Genomic DNA, 25,725 nt, shown 5'->3' with positions numbered 1-25,725 from the left:
TCATCTGAAATGAAGGCCACATGTTTATTTCACTGAATCCCAAAGCTCAGAAGTAAGAATGGCTTTGCTATTCCTGCACATAAGGCCAACAAAAAAATCTAAAGCCTTTTGCCTTGTTAAAACTTATAACAGTTTTTGTATATTTTTAGTAATTTTTCACATTCTAGAGATTTTTTATTTTTTTCAAAATGGATTTTGCACAGAAGTGGTGTATTTTGTATTGTATTGTGTAACATTTTGTACAAAATAGGTTGCTTCCCCAAAACAAAAGCAAAAATGTCTTAAAATACAATAAAGCTTAAAAACAAATATGCAAAAAGGAAGCTGTAGTGATGTGTTGACATACATTTCTCATCTTGGATAAGAAAATTGGAATAAAGTATTTTCTATTTATTTATTTTATTTTATTTACAACATTTATATCCCGCCCTTCTCACCCGAGGGGACTCAGGGCGGCTTACAAAAATTGGCAAAATTTAATGCCCAAAATACAATCATAAAAACAAAACAATAACAGATCTATTAATAACATTATTAAAACACATTATAAAACCTTAAAAACGTATATTTAATTAATTCCATTCGTCCGAGATCCTCATTCTACATCCTTAAATCAGTCCATGTCAACTTTGCCATTTACTCATCAAAAGCTTGGGTATATATTTATATATTTTCTATATATCTCTAGTAAGAATACTAGACTCTATTTTGCTTTCGAGCATGGATGGCCCTTGTAGATACGCAATAGAGATATGTAACAAGCTCTCTGGGCAACATTTGTATTGTAAAGTAATTTAGATTTTAAAACGCTCTGAGCAATCTTATTTCAGCCTGCCACAAAGAGCATTACTTGCCATCTATCTCATGAGCATGAGCACATGTTTTGAAGTAGCATGCTAAAATATCAGTTTTTTAAAATCTACTTAAGTTAGTTTGTGACTGCCACTGGTTTAGCTCCATTGTGATAAAAAAAATGTGACTTTGCACATGTTCACCCTTCACAAGTCCATTCTGCTATAATTGGAGGATGGGAGAGATGCTGGTGTGCAGAAAAGCTTACTTGCTTTTAGCTGCTACTTAAGAGGTTAATTGGCTTTCACATTTCTATTTATGAATCATTAATGTAAGAACACACTTAAGCTTTGAAGTACTGGCATGTTCTTGCATGATTTTCCTATAAACAGACATAAATGAAGAGAAGATTCCCCTCATCATTTTAATCATTTCTTCAAATTGGTTTCTGTAACAGGGAGGCATCCTGGAACAGAAACGAGGTAGCTAAATTTAGAACCCCCTGAGCCTAATGTAATTGGGGCAATTGGGGATACCTATGGTTCATCTCTTTTATTTATTAATAGCACCGCCCAAGGACAACAACATTTTTGGTGTCTTAGTTTTTTAGGCCTGTTCCTAGAGTGCTGATTCAGAAAATTGTGTTGGATAAGACTACATGAGCACTAATTCCTTAGATATGGTTATTATGATTTGTTATGCTCCCCTGGTGGCACAGCATGTTAAAGTGCTGAGCTGCTGAACTTGCAGATCGAAAGGTCGCTGGTTCAAATCCGGAGAGTACAGAGAAGCCCAGCTTCTGCCAACCTAGCAGTTTGAAAACACGCAAATATGAGTAGATCAATAGGTACCGCTCCAGCAGGAAGGTAACGGCGCTTCATGCAGTCATGCCGGCCACATGACCTTGGAGGTGTCTACAGACAACGGCGGCTCTTTGGCTTAGAAATAGAGATGAGCACCAACCCCCAGAGCCGGACACGACTGGCCTTAATGTCCGGGGAAGACCATTACCTTTCCCCCTCTTATGGGCAAGCAGATAAAGACTAGTATCTGACATACGTTCTGTATCTTTAAAACTAAAGGCAGTGGAGGGAAATTGACATTTTTGGAATCAGCAGGTCAAAAATACATCTCATACAGGTCAAAAATACAATCATGATTAACATTTGAGGCACCAAAACGTATGTTGGTCTGTAGTAGATGTACGTAGTGGACACTATTTGAATGTTTCAGGGGCAGAGAAGCTAGTTTACAAACTATGTATAGGTTTTTGACATGGGCAAGATGAAAATGTCATCTCCTGTTTACCTTTTGTGGTAATTTTTATCCTGTTCCCCAGATCTTGCATTCATATATGCCTAGAGCTTGAAAAGATTTTGCACTGTAAGTGTGAGAATCTCCTAGCTAGTGCTGCTGCTGGCTGAAGAGTTTTTGAGGTTGTGTTCCTCAAAAGTAACTCTTCTAAGAGTTTGATTGTTCCCACAATTACTTGCACATGCAAATCCACACATGGTTCAATCTTAAAACAGCCCCTTATATATTTCTCCCCCAACACATGTATGTTCTGTTCTTCAGTGATGTATCCAAGTTATACTTCTACACTGAATTGGGCGTGCTTCACTACCCAGTGATGAATTGTGCCCCATAGGTACAAAGAATTGGGCAGAAGAGTGAACACGTACAAAGTGACTATAAACCCTGTTTGAACCTTGTACTCTAACGCTGAAACACTCCCTTCTTTAGTTCGTTCTGCTAGCCACTTCAGTGCTTTTCTGCCTTGATAGTGGCTTCATCATAGAGATAAAAAAAGATATAAACTACTTAGTTGCCTGTGCAAGATGCATAGCAAATACATCAGCATAATTAATGGCATCAGCCAGCTAAAGGCAATAAAATTTATTATTCATTGGACTGCCCTTGTGGTAAGAAAGGCCGGGCTGTGGCACAGGCTGGTTAGCAGCCAGCTGCAACAAATCACTCTGACCAAGAGGTCATGAGTTCGAGGCCAGCCCGTGCCTGCATTTGCCTCTGTCTCTGTTCTGTTTTATGACATTAAATGTTTGCCTTAGATGTGTGCCCTGAGTCCCCTTCGGGGTGAGAAAGCCGAAATATAAATACTGTAAATAAAAAATCCATACTGCAAACAAAAAATGTAATTTGGAGAAACATGATTGTGTGCTGCACATTTAGGCAAGCGAAAAGACAGAAAGTGGCAAGAAGGAGGACCATATTGCTGTAAGGGAAGTAATCTCACAGATCTTTCCATTATATTTAAAGGATATGGTCATTCACAAACTTATAATTCTGCAGGTAAAGAAACTTTACATTTTATGTGCTGGGAAAAGGTGGATGAAGGAGCTATAGTAGCTGCTATGTCATTTGAAGGGACATGCTCTAACACGGTTTTCCAAAATATTTGTTGCGACACATTAGTGTGTCGGCTGCAGTGTGTAGGTGTGTTGCATCAATATATTGAGAAACTTCTGAGTCTATGTGAAATAAGTCATATGTTTTTAAAAATATATGTGAAAGGTTTTCATGAGATATGTTGTCTTTATATATTTTGTTATTCCAGTTTATTTATCTGCCCATATCTCTTACAAGGGATTGGTTTAACTCATGCATGGGCAGCCTTCAGCCCTTTGGGTGTTTTGGACGTCAATTCCCACAATTGTCCAAGACACCGAAAGTTGCCTATGCCTGGTTTAATCTCTGGTTTGCTAATCACACTGAATCTTGTCAGTCTCAAAAGTGTGTCACCAACATGAAATATTTGGAAAGCTCTGTGTTCAAATGTGGGAGATCTTATGGAACTATCCCTTCAGCATCTGATCCTTGCAAGCATCACATTTACTTTTCAGCAAAAGGGCGTGTTTATTATTTTCCCACCTAGTGGTCTACAACAGGGGGTAAAAGTGGCCACCTCAACCAGGCAGAGAAATGATTCTGCCATCTCTCCCCGTGGCAAAAGATTGCCAGCAAGATGTAGGGTGCCTGCCTAAGGGGCACCTTACAGACAGTTTATTCTGGCATAGCTTTCTTTGGGTTGTTGTATGTCTTTCGGGCTGTGTGGCCATGTTCCAGAAGCATTCTCTCCTGACGTTTCACCCACATCTATGGCAGGCATCCTCAGAGGTTTTCTCCATACCTCACAACCTCTGAGGATGCCTGCCATAGATGTGGGCGAAACGTCAGGAGAGAATGCTTCTGGAACATGGCCACACAGCCCGAAAGACATACAACAACCCTGTGATCCCGGCCATGAAAGCTTTCGACAACACATAGCTTTCTTTGTCCATATCATTAAGAGATAAGCAATTGAGCAGGCTGCTGCTTGTGAAACCTTATGCCTTAATACATTCATGAGTGTTCAGAGAGCCACCGGATGTGGATTTGATAGCTTATCTCTGCAGTTATGAAGGCTAAAAATTGTTTTTATCTTTTTGTGGGCCAGCACCTCATAAAATGTACCTGCAGTCCTGGGGAATGGCAGTTGACACCTGACTTAGCCTTAATAAGCTCAACTTTGTAGTTGCTAATGATAGCTATTTTTTTACTGCACAAAGTTCTTGTTGATACGTGTCATTTTAGTTCTCTAAGAAAACAACCCTCATACCTTTGGCTGAGTGTTTCTCATCCTATTCTACAGAAACAATTCTATGGCCCTCAGAAGAGAAAGATGCTGTTCATGGGCTTTATTCGCTGCAGCGTGTGGAGGAATTTCTTTCGTGCCTGGAAGAGTGGATATACTGGGAACATAGATGGAGAAGGCTTTGTTCTGGGAGGAGTTTTCGTGGTTGGTCCTGGAAAGCAGGTACATGGTAGGGAGCACAAAATGAGATGTCCTTGAATCTAGGCATTTCAGGGTCGAAAGAATGTTAGCCTGGCTATCTGGAGAAACTGAATTTCTTATTATGAATCTGCCTGAATACTAAGATTTTCAGAAAAGCTCTTCTTAGGAACACTGTCACCACAGGGTTTTCTCCTTTGTTGCTTCCAAATTGTGGAGTCCATGCTCCCTCTGTTTCCAGTGAGAGTACGAAGATACATTTTTTCCAGACCTGCCTTTTAAATGCTCTCAATTGTTGTGATTATTAAATAATGTTTGCCCCCGGTGGCGCAGCGAGTTAAACCTGAGCTAAGCTGCTGAACTTGCTGACTGAAAGGTCGGTGGTTTGAATCCGGGGAGCGGGGTGAGCTCCTGCTGTTAGCCCCAGCTTCTGCCAACCTAGCAGTTCAAAAACATGATAATGTGAGTAGATGAATAGGTACCGCTCTGGCAGGAAGGTAACAACACTCCATGCAGTCATGCCCACCATGGGACCTTGGAGGTGTCTACGGACAACTCTGGCTCTTTGGCTATAAAATGGAGACGAGCACCAACCCCCAGAGTTTGACACAACTAGACTTCATTGCAGGGGAAAACCTTTACTTTTACCTATTTGCTTATGATATTTTAACCATCGTGTTATTTAATTTGTTTTAGTGCTGCTAACCTCTATGCATATTTTCTTGTAGTGGAAATATAGAACAAAAATGAAATGAATGAAGTTCAGTCACTAGCAATATGACCATACTCTGCATGAGAGATTGCTGGGTTAGGGACATGAGTATGGAAAAAAGACTGTTTCCTATAATTGGCAATTTCAGACATTGTGCAAAAATTAATGAAGAGCCATAGATAAGGAGCCCCGTAAAGTTGTAAAGCAACTTAAAATGTACTGCTTAATTTTTTAAAAAACTTTTGTATTACATTTTTTTAACTTTACTAAAATGTGGGATCATTAGCTGATTTGAGTCTCCATGGGGAGAAAGGCAGGGCATAAATAAAGTTAATAATACTACTAACAACAACAACTACTACTTAAAAGGATGCAATGGGATGCTTGGAACTGGAAAGTGGTCTGAGCTAAATTGGGAATATTGAAGAATTGCAGGATCCTCTCTCCTGTTTGCTTATGACTTTACACTTGGTAACATTACTCATATGTAATCAAGAAGAAAAGTATCACTTTAGAGGCTACTAGCTGTGCCCAGCCACGCGTTGCTGTGGCGAAGTCTGGTGGTATGGGAAATAAAGTATTGAGGAATTGGTGGTAGTTAAGGTAAAGGGTAAAGGTTTTCCCCTGACGTTAAGTCCAGTCGTGTCCGACTCTGGGGGTTGGTGCTCATCTCCATTTCTAAGCCGAAGAGTCGGCATTGTCTGTAGACTCCTCCAAGGTCATGTGGGATGACTGCATGGAGCGGCGTTACCTTCCCGCCGGAGCAGTACCTATTGATGCACTCACATTTGCATGTTTTTGAACTTCTGGGTTGGCTTTAACACGCTGCGTCATTAGGGGATATTATTTCCTAAAGATTGTGAATATACAATATTTCTGATTGGGTTTTTTTTGTCTGTTGGAGGCAAGTATGAATGCTGCAATTAGGAAAAATGATTAGGATGTAATGGCCTTGCAGCTTTAAAGCCTGGCTGTTTCCTCCCTGAGTGATTTTTTTTTTGTTGGGAGGTGTTAGCTGGCCCTGATTGTTTCCTGTCTGGAATTCCCTTGTTTTCAGAGTGGTGTTCTTTGCGATATTTTATGTGCTTCTACTGTCTGTGGCCCTGAGAAAACGGAGGATTTGCCAGACTTTGATGATGGGAATATTTTGTTGGGAAGTGCTAGCTGGCCCTGATTGTTTCCTGTGTGGAATTTCTCTGTTTTCAGAGTGTTGTTCTTTATTTAGTGTTCTGATTTTAGAGATTGTATTGTTCTGTTTTATTATACCACATTAATTTTTATATATTCTGATTTTAGTGTTTTTGAATACTTGGAACCAGATTGTATTCATTTTCACGATTGACCGCAACACAATAATAATAATAATAATAATAATAATAATAATAATAATAATAATAATGATAGTAATAATAATGATAGTAATAATAATGACTTTGGTAATACACAGTGCTTCACTCCCTCTCAGCTTCCTTTCTGGAAGAATCCTTTCTTGGGAGGGGTTAGCTGGCCCTGATTGTTTCCTTTGTGGAATTTCCAATTTCCCTACTTTCAGACTGTTGGTCTTTATTTACTGTCCTGGTTTTAGAGATTATATTGTTCTGCATTATTCTATCCCAGTAATTATTTCATATTAAAGTAGAATCTCACTTATCCAACATTCGCTTATACAGTGTTCTGGATTATCCAACGCAGTCTGCCTTTTCATAAGCAATGTTTTTGTAGTCAGTGTTTTAAATTAATTGTGATATTTTAGTGGTAAATTTGTAAATACAGTACAGTAGAGTTTCACTTGTCCAACATAAATGGGCCGGCAGAATGTTGGATAAGCGAATATGTTGGATAATAAGGAGGCATTAAGGGAAAGCCTATTAAACATCAAATTAAGTTATGATTCTACAATTGATGCACCAAAACATCATGCTAGAAAACAAATTTGGCAGAAAAAGTAGTTCAATACGCAGTAATGCTATGTATTAATTACTGTATTTATGAATTTAGCACCAAAATATCACGATATATTGAAAACATTGACTACAAAAATGTGTTGGATAATCCAGAACATTGGATAAGCGAGTGTTGGATAAGTGAGACTCTACTGTAATTACTACATAGCATTACTGCGCATGGAACTACTTTTTCTGTCAAATTCGTAGTATAATATGATGTTTTGGTGCTTAATTTGTATAACGATTACCTAATTTGATGTTTAATCGGTTTTTCCTGAATCCCTTCTTATTATCCAACATATTCACTTATCCTGCCGCCTTGTTTATGTTGGATAAGTGAGACTCTACTGTATATTGATAATCTTACATTATCTGCTTAGAACTGGATTATATGAGGCCCCTTCTTCACAGCTGTATAAAATGCACACTGAAGTGGTAGTGCGAAGTCAAGATAATCCAGTGCAAAGCAGATAATATAAGATTATAAATGGGTTATATAGCTGAGTGGAAGGGCCTTGAGTCTACACTGCCATATAATCCAGTGCAAATTAGATAATCTGGAAGAAGCCTAAGTGAGGCCTAAATCTGCCTGTCCCCTAACTGAACCCTGGCTGTCCTTTGGCTGAGTCGGTTGCTAGGAGACCAAATGGGCAGAGATTAGCCCTCTAAACTGGCAGCAATTGGATAAAAACAATTATTGCCCTCCCTCTAATTAGGACTTCATTTTTCTTTTCTTTTTGTTGTATCAACCTAGAGGTGTGGATGATGGGTTGTGTTGTCAAATTTCGAGGTTGGGCGGCCTGTAGTTTTGTTGTTTTGTGGGTTGCCGTGATGCCATCACTCTTTTATATATATAGATAAATCATAATCTTGGTACAACTGGATACAAGGAGGACTTCTGAATCTATGAGTCCTGTTTTAAAATTTCCCAGTAAGGGCTCAAATATTACCTTTTTGAAAGACAAAGGGTTTTAAGAATTAGGCCTTGGTTATCAAGTTCTCTGTACATGAAGAATTAGAGTGCCAACCATCTATATAAAAGAGTGATGGCATCAGGGCAGTGGACAAAATAACAAAACTACAGGCCCCTCAACCTTGAAATTTGACAACACAACCCATCATCCACAGCTCTAGGTTGATACAACAAAAAGAAAAGAAAAAGTCATAATTAGAGGGAGAGGAATAATTGTTTTTATCCAATTTCTGCCAATTAGAAGGCTAAGCTCCGCCCACTTGGTCTCCTAGCAACCGACTCAGCCCAGGGGACAGGCAAGTTAGGCTTCATTTAGGCCTCTTCCACAGATTATCTAATTTGCACTGGATTACATAGCAGTGTAGACTCAAGGCCCTTCCACACAGCTATATAACCCATTTAGAATCTTATATTATCTGCTTTGAACTGGATTATCTTGACTCCACACTGCCATATAATCCACTTCAGTGTGCATTCTATACAGCAGTGAAGAAGGGGCCTAATATAATCCAGTTCTAAGCAGATAATATAACTATCAATATACAGTAGAGTTTCACTTATCCAACATAAACAGGCCGGCAGAACATTGGATAAGTGAATATGTTGGATAATAAAAAGGAATTCAGGAAAAGCCGATTAAACATCAAATTAGGTCATCATTATACAAATTAAGCACCAAAACATCATGTTATACAACAAATTTGACAGAAAAAGTAGTTCCATGCACAGTAATGCTATGTAGTAATTACTGTATTTACAAATTTACCACCAAAATATCACAATGAATTTAAAACACTGACTACAAAAACATTGACTACTAAAAGGCAGACTGTGCTGGATAATCCAGAACATTGGATAAGCGAATGTTGGATAAGTGAGATTCTTCTGTAATATGAAATAATTACTGTGATAGAATAATACAGAACAATATAATCTCTAAAACCAGGACAGTAAATAAAGAGCAACACTCTGAAAGCAGGGAAATTGGGAATTCCACAAAGGAAACAAACAGGGCCAGCTAACATCTCCCAAGAAAGGATTCTTCCAGAAAGGAAGCTGAGAAGGGAGTGAAGCAGTGTCTATTACCAAAGTCATTACTATTATTATTATTATTATTATTATTATTATTATTATTATTATTATTATTTTGCTGTGAACCATGAAAATGAATACAATCTGGCTCCAAGTATTCAAAAACACTAAAATCAGAATATATAAAAATTACTGTGGTATAATAAAACAGAACAATACAATCTCTAAAATCAGAACACTAAATAAAGGACAACACTCTGAAAACAGGGGAATTCCAAACAGGAAACGATCAGGGCCAGCTAACACCTTCCAACAAAGTATTCCCATTACCAAAGTCTGGCAAATCCTCTGTTTTCTGAGGGCCATAGACAGTAGAAGCACATAAAATATCTCAAACAACAGCACTCTGAAAACAAGGGAATTCTAGACAGGAAGCAATCCGGGCCAGCTAACACCTCCCAACAAAAAAAAATCACTCAGGGAGGAAACAGCCAGGCTTTAAAGCTGCAAGGCCATTACATCCTAATCATTTTTCCTAATTGCAGCATTCATACTTGCCTCCAACAGACAAAAAATCAGAAATATTGTATATTCACAACCTTTAGGAAATAATAGAATCATAGAATAGTAGAGTTGGAAGAGACCTCATGGGCCATCCAGTCCAACCCCCTGCCAAGAAGCAGGAAATCGCATTCAAAGCACCCCCACAGATCCAGCCTCTGCTTAAAAGCCTCCAAAGAAGGAGCTTCCACCACAGCCCGGGGGAGAGAGTTCCACTGTCGAACAGCTCTCACAGTGAGGAAGTTCTTCCTGATGTTCAGGTGGAATCTCCTTTCCTGTAGTTTGAAGCCATTGTTCCACATCCTAGTCTGCAGGACAGCAGAAAACAAGCTTGCTCCCTCCTCCCTATGACTTCCCCTCACATATTTGTACATGGCTATCATGTCTCCTCTCAGCTTTCTCTTCTGCAGGCTAAACATGCCCAGCTCTTTAAGTCCTCATAGGGCTTGTTCTCCAGACCCTTAATCATTTTAGTCGCCCTCCTCTGGACGCTTTCCAGCTTGTCAACATCTCCCTTCAACTGCGGTGCCCAAAATTGGACACAGTATTCCAGGTGTGGCCTGACCAAGGCAGAATAGAGGGGTAGCATGACTTCCCTGGATCTAGACGCTATACCCCTATTGATGCAGGCCAGAATCCCGTTGGCTTTCTTAGCAGCCGCATCACATTGTTGGCTCATGTTTCACTTGTTGTCCACGAGGACTCCAAGGTCTTTTTCGCACACAGTGCTGTCAAGCCAGGCGTCCCCCATTCTGTATCTTTGATTTCCATTTTTTCTGTCGAAGTGAAGTATCTTGCATTTGTCCCTGTTGAACTTCATTTTGTTAGTTTCGGCCCATCTCTCTAGTCTGTCAAGATCGTTTTGAATTCTGCTCCTGTCTTCTGGAGTGTTAGCTATCCCTCCCATTTTGGTGTCGTCTGCAAACTTGATGATAGTGCCTTCTAACCCTTCGTCTAAGTCGTTAATAAAGATGTTGAACAGAACCGGGCCCAGGACGGAGCCCTGCGGCACTCCACTTGTCACTTCTTTCCATGATGAAGACGATGCATTGGTGAGCACCCTTTGGGTTCGTTCACTTAGCCAATTACAGATCCACCTAACCGTAGTTTTGTCTAGCCCATATTTTACTAGTTTTTTGCCAAAAGGTTGTGAGGGACTTTGTCGAAGGCCTTACTGAAATCCAGGTATGCTACATCCACGGCATTCCCTGTATCAACCCAACTCGTAACTCTTTCGAAAAAAGAGATCAGATTAGTCTGGCATGACTTGTTTTTGGTAAATCCGTGTTGACTATTAGCAATGACCGCATTTGTTTCTAAGTGTTCGCAGACCACTTCCTTAATGATCTTTTCCAGAATCTTGCCTGGTATCGATGTGAGGCTGACTGGACGGTAATTGTTTGGGTCGTTCTTTTTTCCCCTTCTTGAAGATAGGGACCACATTCGCCCTCCTCCAATCTGCTGGGACTTCTCCCGTTCTCCAAGAACTCTCGAAGATAATTGCCAGTGGTTCTGAAATAACTTCTGCTAGTTCCTTCAATACTCTTGGATGTAGCTGATGTGGCCCTGGGGACTTGAATTCGTTTAGAGCGGCCAGGTGTTCCTGGACAACTTGTTTCCCTATTTGGGGTTGGATTTCCCCCAATCCTTCATCCATTCCATGTTGCTGAGGTTGAAGATGGCTTTCTTTTTTTGAGAAGACCGAGGCAAAGAAGGCATTAAGCAGTTCTGCCTTTTCCCTATCCCCTGTCGCCATCACCCCATCTTCTCCTTGCAGTGGCCCTATCGCCTCCTTGTTCTTCCTTTTTCTACCAACGTAAGCAAAAAAGCCTTTTTTGTTGTTTTTTATGTCCCTGGCAAGCCCGAGCTCATTTTGCGCTTTAGCCTTGCGAACCTTTTCCCTACAGGTGTTGGCTATACGTTTGAATTCTTCTTTGGTGATTTCTCCCCTTTTCCACTTCTTGTGCATGTCACTTTTGAGTTTTAGCTCAGTTAGAAGTTCTTTGGACATCCATTCTGGCTTCTTTGCACTTGTCTTATTTTTCTTCTTTGTTGGCACTGTTTGCATTTGCGCCTTGAGTATTTCACTTTTGAAAAACTCCCATCCATCCTTAACTCCCTTGTTTTCTAATATTGGCATCCATGGAATGCCGCTCAGTAATTCCTTCATTTTTTGGAAGTCAGCTCTCTTAAAGTCCAGAATGCGTGTTTGACTTGTCTTAGTTTCAGCATTCCTTTGTATTGCAAACTGCAGGAGCACATGGTCACTTGCCCCTAAGGATCCAACCACTTCAACTGTATTGATCAGGTCTTCCACATTTGTTAAGATTAGATCAAGAGTTGCTGATCCCCTTGTTGCCGCTTCTACCTTCTGGACCATAAAATTGTCTGCAAGGCAAGTGAGGAATTTGTTGGACTTTGTACTCTTGGCTGAGTTTGTTTACTATCCCCTGATGGCGCAGCGTGTTAAAGCGCTGTGCTGCTGAACTTCTGGACCGAAAGACCGCAGGTTTGAATTGGGGGAGCGGAGAGAGCCCCCACTGTTAGCCCCAGCTTCTGCCAACCCAGAAGTTCGAAAACATGCAAATGAGAGTAGATGAATAGGCACTACTCCGGCAGGAAGGTAACGGCGCTCCATACAGTCATACCGGCCACATGACCTTGGAGGAGTCTACGGACAATGCCGGCTCTTCGGCTTAGAAATGGAGATGAGCACCAACCCTCAGAGTCAGACACGACTGGACTTAATGTCAGGGCAAAACCTTTACCCTTTACCTTAACTACCACCAATTCCTCAATACTTTATTTGCCATACCACCATACGTGGCCGGGCACAGCTAGTCTTGTATAAAGTTTTAAAATACTTCAATATTTCTGCCAAATGCATCCCTGACCCATATTTCTCCTTCTGTTTTAGGGAGTTCTGTTAGAGCATCGTGAGAAGGAATTTGGAGACAAAGTGAGCCTTGATGCTGTCCTTGAGGTTGTTAAGAACATCCAGCCACAACCTTCAGAAAAGGACAAATAAAGTTACATGCTACCTTCTTAGTATACCTGGGTGTAAATTCACATTAGGCTCTAAAAGCTTCTGAAATATCAGCAGCATGATGTCCAGCTATAAGGGTTGTCTACTACTTTTGACATCAGATACCCCATGATTCCTTTAGTTTTTTTTTTACTGGATTAATGAAAGGCTTGGTCTGAAATTTTAAGATCCAGCCGAGATGGTTTCCAGTTCGAAGAAAACTGCCAGGTGTTATCTGGGTATCTGCATAGAGAACAGATGGTAGAAAACTAATAAATACTACATTCAAAATTATTACAAAAGATGTCATTGTTTTCGTGGTTGTTTTTTTATAAGCCCTTCGCCGCATGGTTAACCAAGTCACTATTTCTTTATTGCTCCCACTGAGCTGCATTTTCCCCTCCCACAAAACAAATTAGACACAGTATTGGAGGAGAAAAGGTGCTTCCTACTCTTGACTTTCTCCAGTCAAAAGAGTTCTTTAGAGCTGCTCTTCATCCAGGAATCAGGACAGAAAAACATTTTTTAAAAGACTTTTCAAACACAGATTACACTATGTAATGTGATTTTTGTTCCTGGGTTAAATATAATTTCCTAATGGTTCTATCATAAAAAACATGATAACTTTGTTTGAAAAATGAAAGCAGCACATTCAATGAATATCTCATAGAGTAGCAACCAAATCAACATAGTTTTTGGCAACCACAAAAATGAGATTTCTTGAGTAGAACAATTACTTGCAAAGTAAGTACCACACAATGAAACAGGAAATAACACTTTCCTGTGAAATTATTACGCCCTAAATCAGGGATCCCCTGGCCTCTAAATAATAGTGAAAAAATTAAACTTGTACAAGCCTGCAAGCCATTCAATTTAAGATTGCCTCGTGATTCGCCCACATCAATCAAAAGACATTTCAGTGCATGATGTATTTTGAATAAAGGCTCAGAATGTTTGCCTGTCCAAATGTCTTGGCCTAGAGCAGTGGTTCTCAACCTAGGTCCCCAGATGTTTTTGGCCTTCAACTCCCAGAAATCCTAACCACTGGTAAACTGGGTGGGATTTCTGGGAGTTTTAGGCCAAAAACATCTGGCGACCGCAGGTTGAGAAGCACTGGTCTAGAGCAGTTGTTCTCAAGCTGTGTCCCCAGGTGTTTGGCCTAGATATCCCAGCCAGTTTACCAGCTGTTAGGATTTCTAGAAGGCCAAATCATCTGGGGACCCACAGGTTGAGAACCACTGACCTAGAGCTTCCCTCAACCCCATCTATCATGACCAGTGGCAAGGGACTGTGGGCCAAACCAGCTGGAGAACTATGAGTAAAGATTGGAAATGTGGCTATCCCAGGGTTTTTGGATTGCACCTTTCAGCACTATTTTCCATTGGCTATGCTAGCTAGGTCTCTGGGGACATGCAGTTTAAGTAATGGGGAGAGCCATAGATGATCCTCTTGTTTTTGAGTTTCTTCCTCTGTTATTAATGAAATAGCCTGAGAAACATTTATTTATGTAACCAATCAGTCTGGTACAAGCAGACATTTACATCTTAGTATAGGCTTACAGCATAAGAAACTCTTCACCAGTGATTAGCTGTAAGATATCTTACACTACTGTTTTCTTGAGCTACATATGGATATAGATAATATACACCCCTAGTGTATATTATAGTATATAGAAAATATGTTTTGTTTATTCTTCCTCATTACATATTGTGCACACACATACAATGTTTATCTGCATGTCAGAGTTGGTTGCAGTTATATGCTATTAACATGAATCAGTCTCCTAATTCTGATTTTTGGAACCTTCCCAATGATAAAACTGCATCTAATCACAAATATAATAAGATATAGCCTTTCACAATATCCTGCCTTTCAGCTACAGGGAAAGGGATTCCTGAGAACCTTAGAATATTATTTTGCCAATGATAGGCAACTGTATTGATACTTTGTGAGGGACTAGTTCCTTTGTATGCACAATTCTACTCGTGGAACTTTATGTGTACATAGTCATACTATCCAGATGTGCTGAACTTTATTTTCCGTAATGCCCAGCTTTTTTCTGCTCCACAGTCACACAAGGTGGAGGATTCCTCCAGGTAGTGCCATCTTGCCAAGTTGTCTTGATCTGCCCACTCGGCTTCTGGGTCTGTTTAGGGACTTCCAAGTTGCCTGTTCTTGGTTTGCCCCTGGAGGCAGACCCTCGGGGGGGGGGGGGGCATCCAGTTGGAATTGCCCAACTAAAGGGCACAACTGGAAGGTATGGGTTTGGAAAGAGTTGTTCCACAATTTCCTTCCCTCACCCCTTTCTTTCTAAGGATCTCTTAAGCCTACCCAAACATGGCCCCAACCATTCTATAATATCTATTCTCAATGCTGATTCAGATCTAAATTATGAATGGCGTGTGACTCTGCAAATGTTCTAGATTATGACTCCTAGAAATCCTTACTGTTGGTTATGGTGACCTGGGCTGGTGAAACTTACAGCCCAACAATATCAGCATAAGACTAGGAAACCAGTGGGATTCATTAGGTTGTCCTGCCCCCTCAACAACCATTTTATACATCTTTGTATGCAACATGGAGTTCTGGGCTCAGGGTGAAAGGTGGGAAATCTCTAGTTAGAAATGTTTCTTTTGAGTAATCCTTCACATAGATGGCTATATGAGAATGCAGGACAGTACTGATAACTGAGATTTTGTGTAACTACAAACACTTGAAAAATAATATCCATTGTAGTTGGTGGGACTGTGTGCTAAGCAGACTTGCAGTGTAATGATATGCAGGACCATAGCCAGAAAATGTGGGGGGGGGGGGGGTGTTGAAACTTTTTTTTAGCGAATCATGAATAGTTCCATAACGCAAAATAATTTAGAATCAGGCTCCATTGATAAACTTCAGTGGACACTCATGGGGATTTGGTTAATCAGTTAAAATTCATGAGTAAACCAGTTATTTTTTTTAAACCTGAAAAATTTCAGGGGGGGGTGAACCCCTCCCCTCCCCCCCCCCCCCCTTGGCTACAGCCATGATAATATGATACACCATTCAGACTGTTCCCATTCTTTGCTGGTGTGTTTCAGCTCTTGTGGATCATCACAATGTATTCTCCAATATGACAAAAGAATTACTTTTCTTGTAGCAGCAGCTGAAGGTCATTCCAATGCCCCAATCTCCATGTCATCTCACAGCAAAGGCCACCTGCCCTATATACTGCTCCAGAGCTGCTCAGGCAGGCTATGGTGATCTCCTTGTCCCATGGACATGCCATGTCATGGACATGTCACAATTGGTCATTGTTTCTTCATGGTGAGAGGAACCAATCAAGTATTATCAGGAGCATACCTCACCTCCATTTTTTGCTCAAAGAGAAATTACATCTAGGGAGGATATCTAGAGTACACTTTGGGGGGTTTGTTTCTAGGACCCTCTGTGAATACCAAAATACATAGAAGCTTATGGCCCATTATACACAATGACATAATCATATGGCATTATGAAATAAAGCTCTGCTTTTGTTTTTATATATATCTTCAAGATGCAGATGGTTAAATCTGTGGATCCAAATCTGGATATAAATGGCTGACTTTCTTAAACAAGTAACGGCCATAAATATAACACTATGCAAGCAGAATCAAAAAGGGATTGCCATTGTTATCAGATTAATTTATCCCACACCCTGATGATGTTTAGTCTTCATTTGTTTTTAATTGGTAGGTATGAGTTACAGTGCTGTAACCAACCATCCAGTGAAAAGCCATTGAGGGTTTGGGATGGCTACAAATGTAATACAAACCAATAAATTATACCAAATTTGTACTTGTTTAATTATCTAATAGCCCTTGTGTATCCACAGATGTAGCCATCAATGGCTTAAAAATATTATTTGAAAATTCAAAAAGCAAACTTTTATTTTGCTATTTTATATACGGGTCAATTTTGATTTTGCATGCATACAGTGTTATATTAATAGCAGGTTACACTGCAACAGTGACCTCTATCGGACAGCTGTATTTGCTCTATCGCATACCTCTTTGCTATTACAGATCTAAAGCAAACTCAGCAGGCTTTTTAATTTTTTTAAAATTTTAGGACATACACATACACAACATTTACAACTCCTGCCAGCACCATGAGGATTGTTTTCTTTTACATATTAATCCTGTTTGAGAGAACCCTTCTAGATTTACATACTGTATTTTTTTTTCATGTCAGGAGCAACTTGAGAGTCACTTCTGGAGTGAGAGAATTGGCCGTCTTCAAGGACGTTGCCCAGGGGACACCCAGATGGACATTGCCCAGGGGACGCCCAGATTTTTTGATGTTTTTACCATCCTTGTTGGAGGCTTCTCCTGTCCCCGCATGGAGCTGATAGAGGGAGCTTTTTTTCCCCACCAGCTTGGCGTTTGCCCGCCAGTGCTGTTATTTTCCTGCTGCGCCATATTGTCTGGGGGGGGGGGGGGGTGCTTTTAGTTTTCTTTGTATATTTTTTCAGTTAAAAAATAAAAGTAAAGAGCACTTATTTCGGCAGCTTTTTTGGGGTTTCTGGGGAAACTTTTCTTTGTATATTTTTTAGACGTTAAGCAGAGTTGCAAATACAGGAATTCCAATTTTCCAATTTTCATTTTGCAAAGTCTGGCATATACTAGAATTCCCCATTATCCCCATAAGAAGAACTTGGGGATAAGGGGCTTGAGATTTTCCTTTGTTTGGTTCTATTTCAAACCTTGCTGGCCTCCTATAACACAGCACCTGGTTTTGCAAAGTCTGGCATAGACTAGAATTCCCATTATCCCCATAAGAAGAACTTGGGGATAAGGGGATTGAGATTTTCCTTTGGTTCTATTTCAAACCTTGCTGGCCTCCTATAACACAACACTTCGTTTTGCGAAGTCTGGCATATACTAGAATTCCCATTATCCCCATAAGAAGAACTTGGGGATAAGGGGCTTGAGATTTTCCTTTGTTTGGTTCTCTTTCAAACCTTGCTGGCCTCCTATAACACAGCACCTCGTTTTGCAAAGTCTGGCATATACTAGAATTCCCATTATCCCCATAAGAAGAACTTGGGGATAAGGGGTTTGAGATTTTCCTTTGTTTGGTTCTATTTCAAACCTTGCTGGCCTCCTATAACACAGCACCTCGTTTTGCAAAGTCTGGCATATACTAGAATTCCCATTATCCCCATAAGAAGAACTTGGGGATAAGGGGCTTGAGATTTTCCTTTGTTTGGTTCCATTTCAAACCTTGCTGGCCTCCTATAACACAGCAGCACGTTTTGCAAAGTCTGGCATATAATAGAATTCCCATATTGCCCTTATCAAAATAAGAACAACTGTAAGAGAAGGGTTTCTGATAGTTACGCCCAGGACACTTTGCAAAAGAACAAAGCAACAGATCTCTCCCCCCGTAACACAATCCCTTCCTCCCTTCTGTAATCTGAAAACCCTCCCGCTTTCATGAAGCGTTTTGCTGAACGTGGGTCTGGTGGACCAATTCCTGGGCATGGTCAAGCCACTGCCCAGACTCTGTGGGGGGCCAAAAACGTTTGGGGGCATTCCAACCGTCTTGAACGTGCCACGATGGGAGTGGGTGGACTTGTTGATGAAGCTGGCTGTTCTACTGTTGAAAGTTCACACCCCTCCACCCTGAGCCAGTTGTCTGTTGGAGCTGAGACAACTGGATGAACAATGGAACATGGAGGTGTTTCTGTCTTGGAAGTACAGGTGGTGGATAGTGAGGAACTTGGAACCCACCCCCCCCCCCCCCCGCTACTGACAGTGAGGAGGAGGAAGATGAAGTAGTACCATCAAATCCTGGACTTTCTCGGGCTGCTGTTATGGCGCCCACGACTCCAACCTCCTCCTGCTCCATCGGCCGCACTCAAAGTTCCCTGGGCGTCGGCGCTGTCGCAATGGGAAGGCCAAGGTCTTATATTTGGGACCATTTTAATGTGCATGCTCAGCATGCCACTTTGGCAGTTTGTGGGCACTGTGGGGCAAATATCAGCAGAGGGAGAGGCCCGAGACATCCTGCAACCTCGGGGTTGAGCTCTCACATGAAGCAGCATCACCCCACAATATCGATAGGAGGGGGAGCCGCAAACCCTTGCAGTGGCAGCATAAGCACACAAAGTTATCCTTGTTTAGAGGGTGGGAGGAAGACACAGGCCACCTTGGAGGATTGGGGCCTACCATTAGCCAGGAAGAGAACAGGAGAAACGTTACCCACACCCCACCAGATAACCCAACATGTGGGAGAGATGATGGCCCTCGATCACCATCCATTCCACATGGTTGAGCAAGATAGCTTTGTTTGCCTGATGGAATTCCTGTGCCCCCGCTACAAAATCCCCTCCCGTCACACCTTTTCCCGAACAGTTATTCCCGGCTTGTATGAGGGCTGCAAGGAACGCATTGTCCAGATGTTGCAGAGTGCCATGGGAGGACACATCCATTTTACCTCTGATATTTGGTCGAGCTTGGGAGGAGGCAATTCCTACCTCTCTCTGACGGTGCATTGGTGGGAGAAAGAAGGCAGTATGGATACATCTAATCATTGGAAACTCCTCGCTATGAAGATAGTTGATCGTTATCATAAGGCTGACACCAACTGCAGCTATCTTGAAAACACGATGGGGGGGGGGGGGGTGGATACGGTGCAGGCCAGAAGAAATGAGTCAGCGTCAGTTCATGGTGACTGACGCTGGGAAAAATATGATCAGAGCGGTGGAAAATGCTGGCTTTCCGAATGTCACCTGCATGGCCCACTTGCTTCACAATACCATCAAGGAAGGTTTAAAGAGCACCGAAGAGCAGCAGACCAACACCGCAAACATCGTCCTGCTGATCGAGTGCTGTAGAAAGATTGCGGGCTACTTCCACAGGAGCACCAAGGCAGCTGAGAGAGAGACAGAACTTGGAAGGGTTCCCGCAGCACAAGCTGCTCCAGGATGTCTCCACCCGGTGGAATTCAACCTATAAGATGCTGGCATGCATGGTCGAGCAGCAGAAGGCAGTCCACGGCATTTCCCTTTCCTTAGTTGCGCCTGTAAGCAAGCTTGTGCCAAGCAAGCAAGAGTGGGACACCATGTCCCAGCTGGTAGACGTCCTGAAGCCATTCAAAGATGCCACAGAGACCTTTCTGAATCGAAAGCCCTTCTTAGCCAGGCGGTCCCCCTTGTCTTGGGGCTAAGGAGGCACCTTGAAATGCTTGGGGCCGGTCGAACATTGGACTCCCTGGCCGGCCCGCTGAAACCTCTGGTCCAGGAGGTGGTGAGGAGGTTGTCCTTTGCTGTACGGAAACGCCTAGAGCCACTTCTTACCAGCAAGGTCCATATGCTGTGCGATCCACGGCTAAAGTGCACCGTCTGCCCAAAAGACTTTACCATATGGAAGGCCCAGCTAGTAAACCTTGTGAGGGAGGTCTTTGCTGCCCGGGTGGGGAAAACGGGCCCAGTGGCCCCTCTACCACAAATGCCTGCCACACCCAGCACTAGTGGAAGTGGCGAGAGTGACAGTCCCAGGGAGCCGGCCGGGGGTTGCCATAGGGTAATGGGTCTCCAGCAGCGACAAGGAAACGCTTTCTTTGCGGAGACGGTGGCCATACTAGCCCGCTCAGAAGATACTGTCAGAGTAATTTGCAGCACAGCATTAGTTGGATGGAGTCAGTGGAACGCAGAATGAAGAGACATCCAGAGACTTTGGTAAAACTATATACAAGTTTTACTGACTTCAGTAATAATCAAGACAAACAGACTTGCAGACAAACACAGGACTCTCACTCTAAGCAGACAGAACTCAACTGATGCAATCAGCAATGCACACACACTTGTGTCTGGATACTCTCCAGCTCCAGCCACACATCAAGGTCATCACAGCTTCTTAGTAATTAACTCTTTCCAGACTATGTTACACTCTGGATGATGCAATCAATATGCAATACAGACAAGACACAAATTTCATTTAAACACTACCAATACACAAATCCCACATTAACAATTCCCCCTCTTTAAATGTAATTTTGTCTTCTTAAGCACATATGAATCAACTTATTGTACATTCATTACATTCAATTGTTTTCCTAATTCTACATGTTTGTGGATTGGCAAAGGCTTTGTCAGAATATTTGCCACATTGAACTCGGTAGGACAATATTGTAACTTCACCATATTGTCATCAATCATTTGCTTTACTATATGAAATCTAACCCCTATATACTTGGTTCTGTCTTTTTAGATTTTCAGTTTCTGTCATGGCGATACAAGCTTGTGAACCCTCTTTGATTACAATAGGAGTTTTACATTGCTCTCCTACATCTGACATTAGCTGTTGCAGCCATTGGATCTCATTTATGACTTCACATAAAGCCGCATATTCTGACTCGGTGGTACTACATGCTACATTGTTCTGTTTTCGAGATCGCCATACTAACATATTACCAGCAAATTTTACAATTACACCTGATACAGATTTACATTCCTGTTCAGTGGCAAAAGAACTATCAGCATAGCAATCTATGTCTTCCTCATTGTTGCCAAAAACTAGACAATATCCAATAGTACCTTTGAGATATCTTAAAGCAATCCAGTCTATATACCTGGGTTTTGCAACTCTTCTGCTAAGGTACCCAACAGCATAACTGATATCAGGTCTGGAATGATTTGAAACGTACATTAAACTTCCAATTACAGAATGAAATAAATCAGGCCGTTCAAACAACTTTTGAGACTCTTGGTTTGCATAATCGACTACCATGGGTGTCAGCTCACCACAGCCGCTCCTGAATGAACACACGAGACTCTCTGTGATATCACCAGAAACTTTACTGCAGGAAACATAAACATCAGAAAAGCCAAGAATGGGAGACTCCGGCCAACCATCCTTTATATACCCTCCCCCTCATTTGAAAAGTCTCTTCCCGCTCAGTAAAACCCCGCGCAAATTCCCCGCCAAGTCCAGCAGCCGTTTCTTCTCCGAGTCCTGAGACGCAGGTGTCTTATCAATGTCAGTGACCCTGAAACTCAGAGCCACATACAGGCTCTAGTAGCAGGGTTCTGACATGGCGTCCTCCTCCCCTTCGTCCTGGAAGGAAAAGATTAAACACAACTATTGTTCTCCGCTGTCCAGAGTTCCTTTATACTTTTTTAACAGGCTGCAATGGAATACCGGGTGTACCTTTCCTAGGTCCTTGGGTAGCCTCAGCTCATAGGTCACTTCGTTTATTCTTTTCGCTACCCTGAACGGCCCTATATAGCGTGGAGCCAATTTCTTAGATGGGAACCCCAATTTCAGGTTTTTTGTGCTCAGCCAAACCAGATCTCCTTCGCCCAATTTGTCCCCCTCTCGGCGCCTACGATCTGCAAAGAGCTTGTACTTATTTTGTGTTTCCCGCAATGCCTCCACCACGGTCTGCCACCCTTGCTTAATTTTGGCCGGCCATTCCTTGTCGATCTGGCCCTCTCCTTCCTTCCACTCGGGTAGCCTGGGGAAAGGTGCCACCTCCTGTCCGTATACTATTTCGAATGGGGCACGACCTGTGGCCGAATGTACGGCCCCGTTAAAAGCCATCTCAGCAAACGGAAGAAGGTCCGCCCAATCGTCCTGTCTATAATTGGTGTACATCCTCAAGAATTGGCACAGTGTCTGTTGGGTACGTTCGACCCCCCCGTTGGTTGCGGGATGAAAAGCCGAGCTCAGATTCCTTTCCGCTCCTAACAGCTGTAAGAATTTTCCCCAAAATTTTGCAGTGAATTGGACTCCCCGGTCGCTAATTATTTTGTCGGGACACCCATGTAGGCGATATACATGCTTCACATACAAATCAGCGAGCTTTTCAGCCGAGGGGAGTTTTGGCAGGGCCACAAAGTGTGCCTGTTTTGAGAATAGGTCCAATATTGTCCAAATGTATCTGTGGCCTCTGCTGGGGGGTAGTTCGCCTACAAAATCCATTGCCACGCATTCCCATGGCCTCATGGGTTCCACCACCTTCTGCAATAGCCCCTGGGGCTTCCCAGGTGGTGTTTTTCCCTCTGCACATAATTCACACTGCGTGACGTACCCCCTGGCGTCTTTCCTCATTCCGGGCCACCAGCATTGTTTGGCCAACAGTTTAATAGTCCTGGTGGGGCCTAGATGACCTGCACCCTTGTTATCGTGGCACTTCCTTAACATTTCTTGTCTTAAACATTCAGGAATATACAATTTCTTATTTACAAACACCAAATCCCCACACAGTTCTCCCTGTTCTTTGTTCGTTTGTAACCATTTGTCCATTCCATATGCTCGCTTCAACTCTTCCTCCCATATTTCTCCTCCCCCCGTGGAAATGGCAGTACGTTTGTTTTCTTTGGCCGCTTGTGCTCGAGTCAGTACTGCCAGGCCCCATTGCTTATCTAGGAAAAGGCTCCCCTCAGATTCCTGAATTCCTCCCCCGTGCTGAGGCATCCGAGAGAGAGCGTCAGCGAGTATGTTGTGTTTCCCCTGGAAGAACTTGAGTCTGAAATCAAAACGGCTGAAATATTGGGCCCATCTAATCTGCTTCGCTGATAGTTTACGAGGGGATCTTAGATACTGTAAATTTCTATGATCAGTCCACACCTCAAACGGTGTTCCACTTCCTTCCAGAAAGTGTCTCCAGCACTCTAGTGCTTTCAGAATCGCTAAGGCTTCTCTCTCCCAAATCGGCCAGTTTTTTTCTGTATCGCTAAACTTTTTCGACAGATAGCCACATGGCTTCAGGTTCCCCCCCTCGTCTTTCTGCAGCAAAACTGCCCCATATGCCCGGTCTGACGCATCGCAATGTAGTACAAAGGCCTTAGACATATCAGGGTGCTGTAGGACAGGCTCCTCAGTAAAACGCTTTTTAAGGGCTTCGAAAGCTTCCTGGCATTCTATTGTCCAGGTCAGTTTGGCCCCTGGGGCCTTCACTTTGGCTGTTTCTCCCCTGCCTTTAGTCTTTAACAAATCCGTTAACGGCAAAGTGAGGCGCGCAAAGTCCTTGATAAATGTTCTATAGAAGTTTGCGAACCCCAGGAAGGATTGCAGCTGCTTCCGTGTTCTGGGGGCTTCCCACCCCCTCACGTCTTCCACCTTCGCAGGGTCCATCGCCACTCCCTGGGAGGAAATCCTATACCCCAGAAAGTCTATCTGGTCTTTATTGAACTCGCACTTGGCAAGCTTCGCATATAGCTTCGCTTCCCTCAACTTTTGTAGGACTTCCCTGACTAGTTTTACGTGTTGCTCCTTAGTCCGAGACATTATCAATATGTCATCTAAAAAAATAAAGACTCCCTTGTACAATAATGGATGCAACACTTCGTTGATTAATTGCATGAACGCGGCCCCTCCCCCGCATAAACCGAATGGGAGCACACAATAATTGAATAATCCGAAGGCGCAGGAGAAGGCCGTCTTCCACCTGTCCTCTGGTTTGATCTGCAATTTATGGTAAGCCTCAATTAAATCCAATTTAGTGAATATCTGTCCCTCCGATAACTGGGCGATCAAGTCCTTCACTAAGGGCAGGGGGTATTTATTTACAGTACTGATTGCATTCAGGCCCCTGTAGTCAATGCAGAGCCTCAGCGTTTGGTCCTTTTTCCGCCTAAACAACACAGGTGCCCCTAAAGGGGAGTTCGAAGGTTCTATGAAACCCCTCGCTAGGTTTTTATCAATGTACTTTCTCAGTTCCTCCTTTTCCCTAGCCGACATCGGGTATATCTTTGCCTTGGGAAGCTCTGCTCCTGGGACTAGCTCTATTTTCACTTCAACTCTCCGCTTCGGTGGGAAATTGTCTGCTTCCTTCTCGTCAAACACGTCCACAAAATCCCGATACTCTGGGGGTAATTTATCTGCCAGTTCTGCTATTCTGATAGAGTCTTCCTCCCCCCTTTTCCCCGGCTCCCTCTCAACTTCCTGGCTCCCTTCTTCCAAATTCATCCCGAAAATCATGCTCTTATCCTCCCAGTTGATTTGCGGGTTGGCCTGCCCCAGCCACGGCATGCCTAGTATAACATTATAGCTGGCTATTTGTGATATCACAAATGACACCTTTCCTTCCCAACTCCCTATCTTACATTTTACATCTTCGGCACTGTACCTAGCTAACGATCCTGATGCTGTGGATCCGTCCAACTGCGAAAATGCTATTGGGGATTCTAGGTTCGTTCTTTCGCATCCCAATCCCTCGGCTAATTCAGGGGAAATGATGTTCCTGGAACATCCACAATCCACAAACGCTTTGCAGGTCGCTTGTTTGCTGCCATTTTCAAGCTGAATGGGGACCACTATCATAGCTTTGTCCTGACTTACCAACCCCCCCGAATGGTGCCTCATCGGTGTTTCTTCCTCGGCGCGTTTTCCTGCCACGGCTCTTGGTTTGGGCTGGCCTCCGCTTTCCCCTTTTCTCTGCCAGCACTCGGCAGCTCTGTGGCCCAACCGGCCGCACACAAAGCAGCCACTCCTGCTGGCGCTCACGTTCCCTGTCGGCTCCGCTCTCCTCCCGGCTGGGGCTGATCCCTCCTTACGGCTCCCCTCTTTCATCTGCGGCCGTTGCTGTAGCGCTCCTCGGTGCCTCCTCGCCTGGGCCAGCGATGTCTCGACGCGCCCCGCCAGCTGAATCCATCCGCACAGTGTGTCAGGCTCATCACGATGCACCGCCCAGGAGAGGATCTCCCGCCTGAGCCCCTCTTTGAAGAGTTCCATCTTTGTCACTGCAGACCATTCCGGCACCTTTTCGGCGAGGCATTGGAACTCCTCCGCATACTCAGATACCGACCTCTGCCCCTGGGAGACGGTCTTCAATTTCTCCCTCGCCCGGATCTGCTCCAATGGATCTTGGAAACGGGTCTCCAGGGCCCCCATAAAGCGTCGGACTGACCCCAGACATGGGTCGCGC

At 43.0% G+C, this 25,725-nt stretch overlaps 2 protein-coding genes across 5 annotated transcripts in view; both read left to right on the top strand.

The window, feature by feature from the left end:
* prxl2a (peroxiredoxin like 2A) overlaps positions 1–13,135 on the top strand; it is a 68,441-nt gene extending 55,306 nt beyond the window's left edge. For all 4 annotated transcript variants that reach the window (XM_016995535.2, XM_016995531.2, XM_008115801.2 and 1 more), the window contains 2 exons: positions 4,442–4,606; positions 12,724–13,135. In XM_016995535.2, coding sequence (XP_016851024.2) covers positions 4,442–4,606; positions 12,724–12,834 — 276 coding nt within the window. In that variant the 3' untranslated portion in view covers positions 12,835–13,135. The remainder of the gene's footprint in view (positions 1–4,441; positions 4,607–12,723) is intronic.
* The window catches only part of LOC134297668 (uncharacterized), a 345,438-nt gene that overhangs the window by 238,880 nt on the left and 80,833 nt on the right, over positions 1–25,725 (top strand). The gene's annotated exons all lie outside the window — the stretch shown is intronic.

Source organism: Anolis carolinensis, chromosome 3, assembly GCF_035594765.1.
Source record: "Anolis carolinensis isolate JA03-04 chromosome 3, rAnoCar3.1.pri, whole genome shotgun sequence".
Taxonomy (NCBI): domain Eukaryota; kingdom Metazoa; phylum Chordata; class Lepidosauria; order Squamata; family Dactyloidae; genus Anolis; species Anolis carolinensis.
This window is presented reverse-complemented; position numbering and strand designations above follow the sequence as displayed.